General features: G+C 37.6%; 1 protein-coding gene across 9 annotated transcripts in view; it reads left to right on the forward strand.

Moving 5' to 3' along the window:
• The window catches only part of LOC105484110 (ovochymase 1), a 101,321-nt gene that overhangs the window by 18,639 nt on the left and 67,450 nt on the right, over nt 1-15,232 (forward strand). For all 9 annotated transcript variants that reach the window (XR_011609268.1, XR_011609269.1, XR_011609267.1 and 6 more), the window contains 7 exons: nt 3,169-3,302; nt 4,664-4,801; nt 4,913-5,040; nt 5,833-5,926; nt 7,130-7,258; nt 9,527-9,601; nt 10,836-11,016. Coding sequence is in view for 6 of the 9 variants with exons in the window: in XM_071071958.1 (XP_070928059.1) it covers nt 3,169-3,302; nt 4,664-4,801; nt 4,913-5,040; nt 5,833-5,926; nt 7,130-7,258; nt 9,527-9,601; nt 10,836-11,016 (879 nt within the window). In the remaining 3 variants the exon portion in view is untranslated. The remainder of the gene's footprint in view (nt 1-3,168; nt 3,303-4,663; nt 4,802-4,912; nt 5,041-5,832; nt 5,927-7,129; nt 7,259-9,526; nt 9,602-10,835; nt 11,017-15,232) is intronic.

Genomic DNA, 15,232 nt, shown 5'->3' on the forward strand with positions numbered 1-15,232 from the left:
TAGAGAGCCATTGGAGGATTTTGAACAGAGGAAGATCATGATCTGACACATTTCAAAAAGACCACTTTCATTACTGGGTTGCAAATAGACTGTAGGCAGGCAAGACCACAAGCTGGGAGACCAACTACTGCAATAGTCCAGGTAAAAGATGATGCAATCATCCAGGTAAAAATCTAGCTTTGACCACATTTGTAGAGGTGGTGAAGAGTGGTAGGGCTGTAGGATTTGCTGATGAGTTGACAATTTGGGTTTTGAGGGAGAATGAGATCCCCATATGAGTAAACTAAGAGTTTTTAACCTGAGCTATTGGAAGAATAGAATTGTTGTCTGAGATGCAAATGTTGGGGCGGTGGCTTTTAGACAGTAGAGTCAAGAGAGGCATTTTGTTTGTTTTGATAAAGTAGACTCAACTGTGCTTATGGACAGAGAGTGAGAGTTAAGAGTCATAGGAAACACATAGAAATGTGAAGTAAGCTTTCAGAGAACACAACAAATAAAGAAGGTTTGGCATTGAGAAAAGGGCAGAATAATTCCTTTTCTGGGAAAGCAACAAAGAAGGTAATCTATAGGAAAGTTGAAGGAATTTACACTGGATGTCTTAGTTATCACACGAGATTTTAATTGCTTCAACTTTAGAAGATGAAGTAGAGATAAAATAGCTAAGATATTAAATAGTTTATAGGGACTAAAGTAAGGAGTCAACCAGAGATTAATAAGACTTTCAATAGCAGTAAAATCCAATTAGTTTTAGCATCTATTTATACTATATTTCAATAAATCAAGACAAAAAATTCATTGTAAAATACAGCTTCAATAGGAGAAAACAAAATTCCCAAGATAGGTTCACATAAGGCTGAGTCACCAAAGACTATCTTCAGTGTAAGGCTAAACAAGGTGTAAACCCACCCACACGGAAAGTTACATGCCTCAACCTTGGCACTAGATGTAGGGAGAGGTAAAAAATTCTTCGAGAATTTGAACCACAGGTTAATACTCGTGCAGATCTATCATCTAAATTCACACCTCAAGTATAGGCCAAAGCACGTCAAGCAGAAACATTTGGCACTGTGAAGTTGATAGTGTGCAATGTGACTGACAGAAGTGTATACAGATACTGCCCGGAAGAACTCTTTCAATTCAGGTCTACAGAAATCGTAAGACTCCTTTGTAAGATGCATTCTAATTTTAGAATGTGAAAATGTGGGAAAATTGTGTTTTAGAAATGAGGTATAGGGCCAATTTGCACAGTTAGTGACTTCTTCAGCATGCTGAGTAGCCTTAGATACTGAAAGGGTTTTGTAAATTCCAACTGGAGCTAACTAGGAAATCATAAGGCAGACAGAGATAATATAAAGGAGAGAGTTACACAGTCCCTCCAAGCCTCTCTGTATTCTGGTAGGTGGTAGCTAGATTCTCAGAAATGACAGATACCACCCAGGTTGCCCTCCTTCCTTTCATACCCATGGGAGATATTGCATTTCTCAGAGCCTAGATCAGTACCTGTCACATAATTAATGTTCTATAGATTATTTGAATTAATAAATCAATGGTTTGTTTGGGGACCCCTCTCTCACTTAGCTTGACCAGACCTCAAAATCCTTTTAAAACAGCAATCACTAATAATAAATCAAAGTTGGCATAGATTTGAAACCTATTTTTCATCTTTGAGCTAGAGATTTTGAGGCCGAAAATAATTTGATGATGGAACAATTTGAGAAAGTACCGGCCTTTGAAGTCATAAAGCCTAAACAGTTCCACTTATACAAGAGACGTGATGAATCTTTTATTATCAATGCCAGGTTTCCCATTTGGAAACAGTGGGATAATTTCTCTCCTGCCTACCTCAGAGAGATGTAATGAATCTCAAAAAGGATGATGGATTTGGAGTGCTTTTTTCCATTGAAGTGCTTGGCAAGTGAGCTTTATAATATTTTAGACAGCTTATTTTTACATCTATATTCAGGATGACGGACTTGGATAGAAAAACACTAAAGTAAAGAGTTTCCGGCTGGGCACGGTGGCTCAGGCCTGTAATCCCAACACTTTGGGAAGCCGAGGTGGGCAGATCATGAGATCAGGACCAGCCTGGCCAATATGGTGAAACCGTGTCTCTACTAAAATACATAAATTAGCTGGGCATGGTGGTGCATGCTTGTAGTCTCAGCTACTTGGGAGGCTGAGGCAGAAGAATCGCTTGAACCTGGGAGGTGTAGGTTGCAGTGAGCTGATATTGCACCACTGCATTCCAGCCTGAGTAATAGAGTGAGACTGGAAGTAAGGGAGGGAGAAAGGAAGGGAGGGAGGGAGGGAGGGATTCCAGTTAAGGAGATGTCTGGTAAAAAAAAAAAAAAAGAAAAAAAAAAGAAAAAAAAATTATTAGTGTTTGCTTTTTGGAACCTGGGCATAAAAGACTTGACTAATTCCTAAAGTCCTTATTAGTAAAGGGCAGTGAGGCTGTTAACAGGTCTAAGGTAAAGACTGCTGAATTTTGGAAAGAGTTAATTCGAACATGTTAGATTCTAGGTAAGATTGCTTTGCATTCAGGTGAAGGTGAGACATGGAAGAAGCTAGGATTTATGGCCCACTAGGATTTATTTTCTTGAATAATAAATTTATGTATGAAAATAAAGGTAAGGGATTATTTTCGTACTCTCTCAAGTTTAGATATGCTTTTAAAAATGTTAGTGAAAAGTCACAGCTGACCTTACTGGGAGTTAGAGAGATGACATTTTAACTCAGGGACTGTGACTTAGGATGACTTCGGAATATGTGGCTGTTTAAGGTTAGCAAACACTGCATGGTCAATTCATAATTCATGAGAATCATAATTCAACCTCTGGATGAATAGTATGAATTTTAATTAGGTGAATAACTCAGATGAATCTTAGGTTTCTTCAATTTATAGATCAAAATTCTAGCATTTTATAACTAAATGAAATTTAAGGGGTGTTTTCTGGTCATTCTCCAATTAATACTCATCTATTTGTCAGATAAATGTTATCAATTTGAGCACAAATTTTTCTCACAATGTTCCATTGCCTTTTATCTTCTAGTATTCTATAAAATTGTATTGTTGTTGAGTTGTGAGACAAAGCACGGGTGTTAGATTTTATTTATCAAATCTGATTCTGCCATTTGTTATATTTTCTTCACCTTCCCCTATCCCAGCTTATATGTTTGGAAAATAATGGTACCAAAGGATAAAATAATCCTGATAAAATTTACAAGTTTAGACATGGAAAAGCCAGTTGGATGTGATCATGACTATGTATCTTTACAATCAAGCGATGGAGTGCTTATTAGTAAGTATGTTACATTTGTTTTTATTTATCATTTTAGAGTATCTGAAAGACCAAAGAGATACTAAAGGATGTAAAATAAAATTTCTGGCTGCTCTGCATATGGCATAGCCATTATTTAATCCTTTACTTTCCTAATAAACTTTCTTTCACTTTACTTAAAACAATAAAAATAAAAAATAAAATTTCTTTTATTGTACCAAGGGCAATGATCTCATCTTGCACACTGTTCCCTTCTAGAAGGGTTAAGGGGAGGATAGGAAGAGTGGAGACAGTGGTCAGCACACTGACTATTCTCTTCAGTGTTTTTCTAAATTAGGAACCAGATCCCACATTTCTCTCTCAAGTTCAATAACAGTGTTGAATGCAATTGATGTCACAGTTGTCAGAAAACTTCCTTTTGAGGCAATTTTTTAATTATTTTTATCACAAAAGTGGGTACATGTTTGCCAATTTTGATAAATACAGATGAGCCAAAGGAAAAAAATATAAACCATTCATAACCCTGTCACCTAGAGATAATCTCTATTAGCTTTTAGAGGTGTATCTGTTTACACATACACTTTGAACTTTACATTGTTTGATATAATTTCCTTCTCATAACACAAATGATCATTTCATGTCATTCAATTTCTTTTATTGAGTACCTCTTATAAGCTATATAAACATAAGCAATATATCTAACTTTGTTGAAATACTCTGTGTTAACTATGATAGAAGCTCTCTAGAGCTGGTATAGACCTGGATCTCTAGATCTCTATAAGGTCAATGGTTAGGACAAATGTCTCTTCACACATATGTGACAGGAAGCTATAGACAAAGTACTGTACTAGGGGTTATAATATTTATTGTCTAAATTATTTCATGCTCAGGCCTGCTATTTACACAGTAATTATTCTTTCAACCAATCAGTTGTTAAAAATTAACTATATGTGGGATACCATACCAGGTACTGGACATTTTTCGAGAAAAAGCACTCTCTGCCCAAATAAGTTGTAGTTTGAGGTAATCAAACATGTAACACAAAGTTGGAAATACCATTAGAACAGGGAATGTGCTGTGCTGATTCAAAAAAGGTAGCTCTTATTTCGAGTGGTTGTCTGGTAGAGTTTTTCGGGAAGCTGAATTTTGAGTTAGGCCCTGAAGAATGAGTAGAATTTGAACATGACAGACTGGGGGGTGAGAAGGCAACTGGAATAGCAAAGTCACTGAAGCAGGGAATGTTGAATGATCAAAGGGCCATTAAATAGTTTAGTGTGTTTAGACCAGAGATCTCATGGAAGATGATGGAAAACAAAACAAACATGGATACGTTTCCACCACTCTTTAGTCACGTTATTTCACTTTCCTTCACTTCTTTTAAGGTAAGATCTGTGGAAATATATTGCCCTTACCATTGCTGACAGAGACCGGTGAGACCATGGTTCCATTTGTTTCTGATACAGAAGACAGTGGCCGTGGCCTTGAGCTTACCTTTACTGCCATACAGAACTCAGAAGCAGGTGAGTGTTTCAGGTATTTAATTCCCTGCCATTTTCCCTTGATGTGGGTGGGGAAGAGGAGGAGGAAATGCCTTTGGCCATTCACTTTGAATTTCCCCAATGCTTCCACAGGGTCAGGTTGTGGAAGTGTGGCTATATTGGTAGAAGGGACAAATCACTCTGCCAAGTATCCTGATTTGTATCCCAGTAACATAAGGTGTCAGCAGTTCATTCGTGCTCCAGAGAAACACATTATAAAGGTAGGCAACTGAGGAATCACTCTACCTCATAGAGGATACAGTTACCTTAGTTAGGCAGAACTTAATTCATCTGGATTGTTAAATTGCTATTATGACTAGGAGCTTCTTTTAGCCATATGCTTTTTTTTTTTTTTTTTAAACTCTGAAAAGAGATCTGTGTGTGTGGTTTTGAAAATGTTCAGTGGTTTAAAAGTATATACAATGAAAAGTAAGGCTCCTCATCAGATTCCTATTCTACCCCTGGAGACAAACACTGATAACTTACTAGTGTCCTTGAGCATTTACTTGTGTGTGTGTGTGTGTGTGTGTGTGTGTGTGTATCCTATTTTGAGCATTTACTTGTGTGTGTGTGTACTTATGCTACTTGGTAATGCCTTGTTCACTGAAAAATATCTCAAAGATCTTTCCAGATGAGCCCACAGAACTCTTTTTAATAACTGCATAAAGTATTGTATGATATTTCAGAACACATTAAACCAGTTCCCTATTAACAGATGTTTATTGAGTTTCCAGTCTTTGGTCATACCAGCCGTGATGCCATGAATATCTGTCAGTGTCTTTGGACACATGTGGATATGTATGATTCCCAGAAGTAGACTTGCTAGGTCAAAGGGTTTGCACATTTAAACGTGGTAGTCATTGCCAAATTGCCCTTCAAAGAGACTGCAATTATTTACACTTCTATGTGAGAGCATATGAGGATATAACAAAGAGCCTTTAAATACGCAGAGGTAAACCCTTTAAGCTTCTCTCTTCTCTGACCATTTCCCTGGTTATGTTTCATTTGTACAGTTGACATTTGAGGACTTTACTGTCAAACTTAGTCCAAACTGTATTTATGATGCTGTTGTGATTTATGGTGATTCTGAAGAAAAGCGCAAGTTCGGTAGGTAGCCTTCACCCTTCAAATATGAAAGTGTTAGACTAATCAGAGTAGTTGCAACATGGACTGACTTCCTTGGATACCACAGGTAGAGTGGGAATATGAATTTCTTGCTCTGGAAACTCAGAATGCCATACAACTTTAGCTTTAAAACCTATGAGCCATACTCGGGAGGCTGAGGCAGGAGAATGGCGTGAACCCGGGAGGCGGAGCCTGTAGTGAGCCGAGATCGCGCCACTGCACTCCAGCCTGGGCTACAGAGCAAGACTCCGTCTCAAAAAAAAAAAAAACAAAAAACCTATGAGCCAGCAACTAATTTGCATTCCATTTTAATGGAAATGTGCAAAATGTAAAGATTGTTTCAGACTATATGTAAAGTGAAAAGGCAGTCCCCAGAGAAAGGATAAAATGGTAACAGTGAGTACATTTTTGGCAGTTATTTAAGGTAAATTTTAAAGCTTCCTTTTTTCTGTATTCCTTCTGTTGCTAATATTTTGATATTTGTGTCCAAGAAAAGTAACCAAAACCTATCATTTCTATGTAGGTATAACAATTAATTTTAAGACTTTTAAAACTTTAAATACACTTTTAGTTGTGACCTAACAATTTACTGAGTTTGAAGATTTAACGTCCAGCCCCCTAACCACTTTTGTAGGACCTAGTATCTGTCCTTCAGCTAGATGTTTGTGTGGGTTAGAGGCCAGGATTATAGATTGGCTTGGAATATTTATTTAGACATTAAGGACAGGTTAGTGAGAGCACAATGCCATGATTCTGCAGAACAGTGCTTGTACAGTGTGAGGTTTCCATGAAAGTGACTTCAAGTGTTACCTCTCTTATAAAGTGTGCTTATGTCCTGTTTGGAAAAAGGAATATACCAACTTGGGTGGTTTTTTTCTTATTATTTTTAACTCACCTCTTCTTATTGTCTACAAAGTAATAACCAGTTGAGTTTCCTTGCATACTGGAAATCAAATGTCCTTATTTTAGAGCTTTTTCTGTGTAATTGAAATTACAGTGCATTGTTATTGTGAAACTAACATTTAATTCTCACATGAGATGTAAGGGTATGCATACAAATGCAAAAAAAAAAAAAGCTGGAGAAAACTAAAGTGGTTGATTAGAAAATCGGGTGATTATTTTACTCGGTAATCTGATTTTTTTTCAAATTATAACTGTAAATCAAACTTTCCCAAAATTTTTCAGCTAAACTTTGTGGAATGTTGACCATCACTTCAATATTCAGTGCTAGTAACATGATGGTGATTTACTTTAAAAGTGATGGTAAAAATCGTTTGCAAGGCTTCAAGGCTAGATTTACCGTTTTGCCCTCAGGTGAGTATAAACACTTGTGGACTTTTGCTTATGAAAATGGTTACAGGGAAGATTAGTTAGCTGTGTTTACCTAAATGTAGGATAGCAATCCCCTCAGTAAGCATAACAAAAATGCAGATTTCTGGATCCACCCCCAGAGACCTAGATTCTGTAGATCTGGGATGGGGCCCAGGAATCTGTGCTTTAGGAAGCACCTCAGGTAATGCTCAAGAAATGGCGTCCACTGGAACATAAAGATTCCACATGCCACACACAGAAAGAAGATAATTAGGATTAAAGAAGGTAATTCAGAAATGAGATTGACTGCCTCTGTTTTACCAAGTTAGGGGGTTTTGAAGAATTAATAGGTATCCTGGCATTCTGGAAGATAAAGTACACGCTACTCAGACAAAAAGAATATCATATGAAAAACCCTAACAAAAGAGAATGGATAAGAAAACTACAAATAACTCAACATGTTTTGAGTTTTGGAGGGAACAATAGGAAAGGCAGGAGTGAGATCATGTTGAACATGAGGCATTAAATTATAAGTGCCAGAGTGATAGGATAGCTAGCTAACATTTGATTATTTGCTCTGTAGCAGGTATTCACTGAGCATTTCACATGCATTACCTCATTTATTCCTCCTTACATACATAGGAGCTATGTGCATTGCTCTCCTCTCACCAGTGAGGGAACTGAGGCTTTGAGAAGTTAAGTAACGTTCCCAAAGATGCACAGCTGGCAAGAGATGGAGTCAGAACTTGGTCTCTCTGACTCCAGAGTAATCTGGAAGATTATGAATGAACTTATATGCAAGAAAAATACTAAGAAAATCATTGTAAATAATTTATTCTATTTTTTTTATTATATATACCCTTGCAGGGATGGAATATATGAAGGAAGCCAAGTCCAGTATTGTATTAGTCAGCATTCTCTTAGACACACACACACACACACATATATATATATATATACCTCCCCAAAACAATCCTGTATCTACTATAAAAGCTATTCTGCATGGTGAGTTGACTACACGTTATTATTGTTTAATCTTTTTTCTTCATTAACTAGATGTCTCTTTTGAAAGTCCTTATCTTATATTTGCTATAACTCCACAGTGAAGAAGAATGAGTCTTGTATTTAGGTTCATAAAACGTCCATATATATATATGTGTGTGTGTGTGTTTATTAAATATTACATCATGTAAGTAAATATTTAATATATATGTGTGTGTGTATTTATTAAATATTAACTTACATGATCACATGTAAGTTACATGATCGTGTGTGTGTGTGTGTGTGTGTGTAAGTATTAAGTTACATGATCACAAGGTCCCACAGTAGGCTATCTGCAAGCTGAGGAGTAAGGAGAGCCAGTCCGAGTCCCAAAACTGAAGAACTTGTAGTCCAATGTTCTAGGGCTGGAAGCATCCAGCATGGAAGAAAGATGGTAGGCTGGGAGGCTAGGCCCATCTCTCTTTACATGTTTTTCTGCCTGCTTTATATTATCTGGAAGCTGATTAGATTGTGCCCACCAGATTAAAGGTGGATCTGCCTTCCCCAGCCCACTGACTCAAATGTTAAATTCTTTTGGCAACACCCACACAGACACACCCAGGATTAATACTTTGTATCCCTCAATCCAATCAAGTTGTATCCCTCAATCCAATCAAGTTGATACTCAGTATTAACTGTCACAAATATGATTTTCAGGATCCTAGCTTGAATGGTGAGGTGAATGGTAGAAGCCACTAGATGATAGAGAAATGTAAGAACAAGACTATATTGACTCTTAAAATCACTTGGTTCAATTTAAGACGTGTAGATATTAGCTTGTGGGAAATCCAAGTGGGGATATCTAAAAGTCTTTGGTTAGGATTCAGGAAAGAGATTTAGATTGAAGAGAGAAATTTGGAAGTCATCTACATGTAGATGAATAAAAACAGAGTAATGAAAATTACCTTGGCAATATATTTTCAGGCTAAAAAATGAGATCCTGAAAAAAAGACATATTGGAAACAGACAGCCATCAATATATAAGGAAAACCTTGAGATTAACATCAAGAAACCAAGGAAGGAAGAAGTACTTAAAAGAGCCAGATGCCACAGGGATATTAAGAGATATACAAGAAATCACATTTCTGGGATCTGGCATCTAGTGTATGAATGGTTGTGTTAGTAAGATCTACAGTAGAGTAGTTTTATGATTTACCAAGGTAAGCAAGTGGGGTCAGTTAGTGCAACTTCTCTAATTACTTTCAATTAAAATTTTGTTTTCTTCTACAGAGTCTTTAAACAAAATTGAACCAACATTACCTCCCCAAAACAATCCTGTATCTACTATAAAAGCTATTCTGCATGGTGAGTTGACGACACGTTATTATTGTTTAATCTTTTTTCTTCATTAACTGGATGTCTCTTTTGAAAGTCCTTATCTTATATTTGCTATAACTCCACAGTGAAGAAGAATGAGTCTTGTATTTAGGTTCATAAAACGTCCAGAGTCCTATTTGGATTTATAGTTAGACTTATAAGTAGAGGGAAGAACAAATAAGCTTTAGGTTAGGAAGAAAAGGGTATAAAGCAATGTTTTGTCCTCGTTTATTCCTCTACAAACTTAATATCTAAAATGACTTCTATAGTCAGTGTGGGGCAAAGGGAGAAAACAAAGGTTTTTTTATTTTAAATTCACACTGGCATCTTTTAATTTTCTTATGCTCTAAGGCATCTGGGTAAATACTATGATCCTTCATTATTCCACACGCATGTATTGAATATGTTTAAGTTGACGGACTGGAATAGAAAGTTGCATAAGGAGCTATCAGAGAAGAAAATATCTGCCTCTTGCTGGAGGGTTGGAGAAGGCTTCCTGGAGGTTAGCACTTGGGCTATGGGTCTCACCAACTCCTGATAAGAGAACAGCATTTAGATGCCTGAGCAAATTTGATATGTTTGAGGATTAGTACATGGATTCATACTGTGAGAATGAGAACTAAAACAAGAAGATATAATGAAGAACTTTATGTACTCTCCTAACAAACTTGAAACTTTCCTACTAGAATGTAAGTTCCATGAGGGCCAGTATTTGTATCATCTGTTCTATTCCACCAATAATATATCACCAATGTCTAGAACAGTGCCTAGCAAACGGCAAGCACTAAATAAATTTTGCTAAATGAATAAATAAAATTCTGGGGGCCAGTCCCTAAAATTCTGGCTGCCTAGCATAGTCACCTGGGCAGGCTTCTTAAAATCAGACTTTTCATACAAAAAACTAGCCGGACGAGGTGGCGGGCGCCTGTAGTCTCAGCTACTCGGGAGGCTGAGGCAGGAGAATGGTGTAAACCCGGGAGGCGGAGCTTGCAGTGAGCTGAGATCTGGCCACTGTACTCCAGCCTGGGCGACAGAGCAAGACTCCGTCTCAAAAAAAAAAAAAAATTCAGATTTTTCAGAGGTGAGTTTCGGGAGTCAATATTATTATTAAGCCTATCTGATGTTTGAGACTCACTACTGTTAACTATGGCAAGCTATTGGAGAAATGTGTTCTAAATTACTGCAACCTTATGGGTCACTGATTTCATCTTCTTTACTGTAGATGTCTGTGGCATCCCTCCATTTAGTCCCCAGTGGCTTTCCAGAAGAATCGCAGGAGGGGAAGAAGCCTGCCCCCACTGTTGGCCATGGCAGGTGGGTCTGAGGTTTCTAGGCGATTACCAATGTGGAGGTGCCATCATCAACCCAATGTGGATTCTGACCGCAGCCCACTGTGTGCAATCGTGAGTAAAACTGGTATTTTACCAATGTATTTAGCACATGCATTTATAAGTAATGCCTAGGACACAAGGCTGACTACTAAGATCATCCAAACTAATTCTAAAACGAAAATCTTCTTTTAGTGTGTCTTCTGCATAGCCATCTAGCTTATATTTAAACAATGTCATTGAAGGAAAAGTTGATCAAATCTTGACTGCTCATCCCATTTAAAGAGATCTCTTATTATGTAGAGTTGAAGTCTCCTTCCCAATTGCAGAAATCCATTGGTCTAAATGTACTGTAGTTCCAAAACTAAGTTGGGTTCTTCTTTCACGTGATAGTTCTTTCTATATTTGAAGACTCCTCTCACATTCCCATTTAGCTTAATCTTTAAGCTAAGTGCTCATGGTTCCACTGTTGGTTGTTAGTAATTCCAGATGCCTTACCACACAAGCCACCTTCCACTGGATTGGTTTAGGATTGTTCCTTTGCAAATATGGATCATGTCAGTGGAAAGCACAATAGAATAACCTACCACTTTGATTATTGCACTATTGGGGAACTAAAATTTTGGTTAATTTTTAAATGTTCTTAAATTGTGAAGTCTTCCATTGTATGAAATAATATACATAATATATTTGTAGTTTAAAGAATAGATATTAATGTTAAATGAACATTTGTATTGCCAGCATCCAGTTTAGGAAGAATCTTTATACTTACCTTTCAAGACCCCTTAGAATCCCTCTCAAGAAATACTATGCTAAATTTACAAGGAAAAAAACTAACAACCCTATCAAAAAGTGGGCAAAGGGTATGAACAGACAATTCTTTTTTTTTTTTTTTTTTTTTTTTTTTTTTTTTTTTGAGACGGAGTCTCACGCTGTTGCCCAGGCTGGAGTGCAGTGGCGCGATCTGGGCTCACTGCAAGCTCCGCCTCCCGGGTTCCCGCCATTCTCCTGCCTCAGCCTCCTGAGTAGCTGGGACTACAGGCGCCCGCCACCGCGCCCGGCTAATTTTTGTATTTTTAGTAGAGACGGGGTTTCACTGTGGTCTCGATCTCCTGACGTTGTGATCCGCCCGCCTCGGCCTCCCAAAGTGCTGGGATTACAGGCTTGAGCCACCGCAGACAATTCTTAAAAGACATTTATGTGGCCAACAAATATATGAGAAAAAGCTCAATAACATGGGTCATTAGAGAAATGCAAATCAAAATCACAATGAGATACCATCTCACACCCATCAGAATAACAATTATTAAAAAGTCAGGAAACAACAGTTTCTGGAGAGGATGTGGAGAAATAGGAATGGTTTTACACTGTTGGTGGGAGTGTAAATTAGTTCAACCATTGTGGAAGACAGTGTGGCGATTCCTCAAGGATCTAGAACCAGAAATACCATTTGACCCAGCAATCCCATTACTGGGTATATACACAGAGGATTATAAATCATTCTACTATAAAGACACATACACACATATGTTTATTGCAGCACTATTCACAATAGCAAAGACTTGGAACCAACCCAAATTCCCATCAATGATGCATGGTTAAATAAAATGTGGCACACACATACCATGGAATACTATTCAGCCACGAAAAAGAATAGATCATCTCCTTTGCAGGGACATGGATAAAGCTGGAAGCTATCATTCTTAGCAAACTAACGCAGGAACAGAAAACCAAACAACGCTTGTTCTCACTCATAAGTGGGAGTTGAACAATGAGAACACATGGACACAGGGAGGGGAAAAACACAGGGGGGTGGGAGACAAGGGGAAGGAGAGCATTAGGACAAATACCTAATGCATGTGGGACTTAAAACCTAGATGATGGGTTGATAAGTGCAGCAAACCACCGTGGCACATGTATACCTATATAACAAACCTGCAGATTCTGCACATATATCCCAGAACTTAAAATTTAAAAAAAATCAAAAGAGAAAAAAATGCTATGCTAAATTTCTTAAATGCTGTATTCATAGCTTTGCTTTTGGGGGATTTCAATATATATGTACCCCTAAAACAGTATGTCATTTGGTTTTTCTTGGTTTTGATCTTTATGTAACAGAACTGCCGTTTATATTCTTGTGTCTTACTTCATCTCCATAATACCTTGTATAGATTAAGCCATGTGACTGTGTGTAACTGTAATTTGTTTTCGATCCAGACTAGTTAAAGCCATCCCTTGTTCTGGGCATTGGTATTTTTGAAAAGTTTCCCAAATGACTCTAATGTGCAGAGGGTCAAGAACCACTCCCTGCCTCCCAGACCCTATCTTTTTTTGAGAACAGGTCTCTCTCTCTCTCACAGACTGGGGTGTAGTAGCGTGATCATAGCTCACTCTAGTCTTACCTCTTGGGTTCAAGGGATCCTCCCACCTCAGCCTTCTGAGCAGCTGGGACTACAGACACATGCCAACATGCCCGATTTTTGTTTGTTTGTTTGTTTGTTTTTGTTGCTGTTGTTGTTGTTTTGGGCTTCTTTGTAGACACGGGGTCTTGCTATGTTGTACAGACTGGTCTTGAACTCTTGGGCTCAAGTAATCCTCCCACCTTGGCCTCCCAAAGTGCTGGGATTACAGGCGTTACCCGCTATGTCCCGCTTCCCTGACCCCTTCTTGATCAGTTCCCTGCTTGCTCCCAGTAGGCCAGCCTCATGGGCTTTTCTGTTGCTCAGATATGCTGAGCTTGTTCCTGTCTCAAGATCATTGTAGTTGCTGCTTCAGGACAGCTCATTATGTTTAGTTGTCAAGTCTCCTCAGGCTGTTCTTGGCTGTAAACTTCTAAGACTTTCCTTGGTCATTTTGAGGAGATCTCATCTGTTATTTTTGTAGAACGTCCCATTTTTGTCAAGGTTTTACTAGGGTTATAGATTTGGGGGAGGAAGACCACAGAAGTAGCATACTATTCTTATCATATATCAAGGGTACATACAGTCAACATGACTTATCACTGATGTTAACCATGACCATCTGGCTGAGGTAGTGTTTACCAGGTTTCTCTAACATAAAGTTACATTTGTCCCCCTTTCCATACTTACTCTTGGGAAACAAGTCAGTAAAGGTAGCCCACGTTCAAATTATTCCAGCTTTGGCCATTGCGAGCTCTTTCAGAGGTAGAGACCAGCCTTTGGCTTCTGTCTCTTTGATACTCCCTCATATTTTGTAACACTGCAAGATACTTCAGGTCTGTCGTGTGTATTTCCTTCTCAGTTCCTGCACCAGCCATTTCTCCAAGGGGCCCTGGTTCATTTTATTGGAGAATGGTATGACAAATCATGATCTGATGCTGGGCATACCAGTTGCTAGTAGCACATTGTTGGTTCTAGGCCCTCTCAGCTGACAGAGCTAGAAAATACAGGTATGTATACTAACCCATGTATATAAATATATCTATCTGTATCTATTATCAAGCTAAACATGGGTTCATACAATATTTTCAGCTCTAATTCAGTACCACCTGCTTTTGTCTAGGCCTTCTCTCCCTTACAAAAACCTATTTATTTTTTAAGAATTCTATCAATGTGCATTGAATGTACCATGGAAAAGATGCTTCAAGAGTAGCTGATTAATTTGTTAATGTATTAGAAAATAAAATATTAGTATTGAGTACAGAGACACAGAAAAAGTTTTGGTAGATTCCCTTTTCAAATTACATGGTCTATTCTGAAATTTATGTGATGAGCCATGTTGCCTTGCAGCAAGATAGAGAATGTAACAAACCTATTCTTCCCAAGATAGATATTCCATGTGATGAATCTGAACTTAATCAACAGCTGTAAATGTTTGTGAGCCACTTGTTAGCCACAAAAAGAATTTGTATTTAATTTCATTTGTGACTTCTTAGTTTCTTTAAAAATATGTATTATAATAGTCATGTTTTTGGGGAAAAAGGCAGTTAGAGAAGATTATCAAGTTAGAGCTTAAACTACCCTCTCCATTTATCTAACATACTCTTTTTCTCTAGATGTCATCAATGTTAAGAATGTTTCAATTGTCTGATTTTCTACTAATATTTAAAGATACATGTATATATTTTATAGTATTTGTATATATCACTTTTTTTGCACATAACATTATATCTTACATTTATAGTGGTATGGTAAATGTCTATGTGCCATATTTTTTAATAGTTCACAGTTGCCTAAGTTATTTGACCAGTGAAATGTCTTTTTAAATCTAATCCTTGAAGTCTGTGGATCTTTACACCAGGAGTGTACTAATAATGCTGGTGTAACAAAAA

Source organism: Macaca nemestrina, chromosome 10 (genome assembly GCF_043159975.1).
Source record: "Macaca nemestrina isolate mMacNem1 chromosome 10, mMacNem.hap1, whole genome shotgun sequence".
Lineage (NCBI taxonomy): Eukaryota > Metazoa > Chordata > Mammalia > Primates > Cercopithecidae > Macaca > Macaca nemestrina.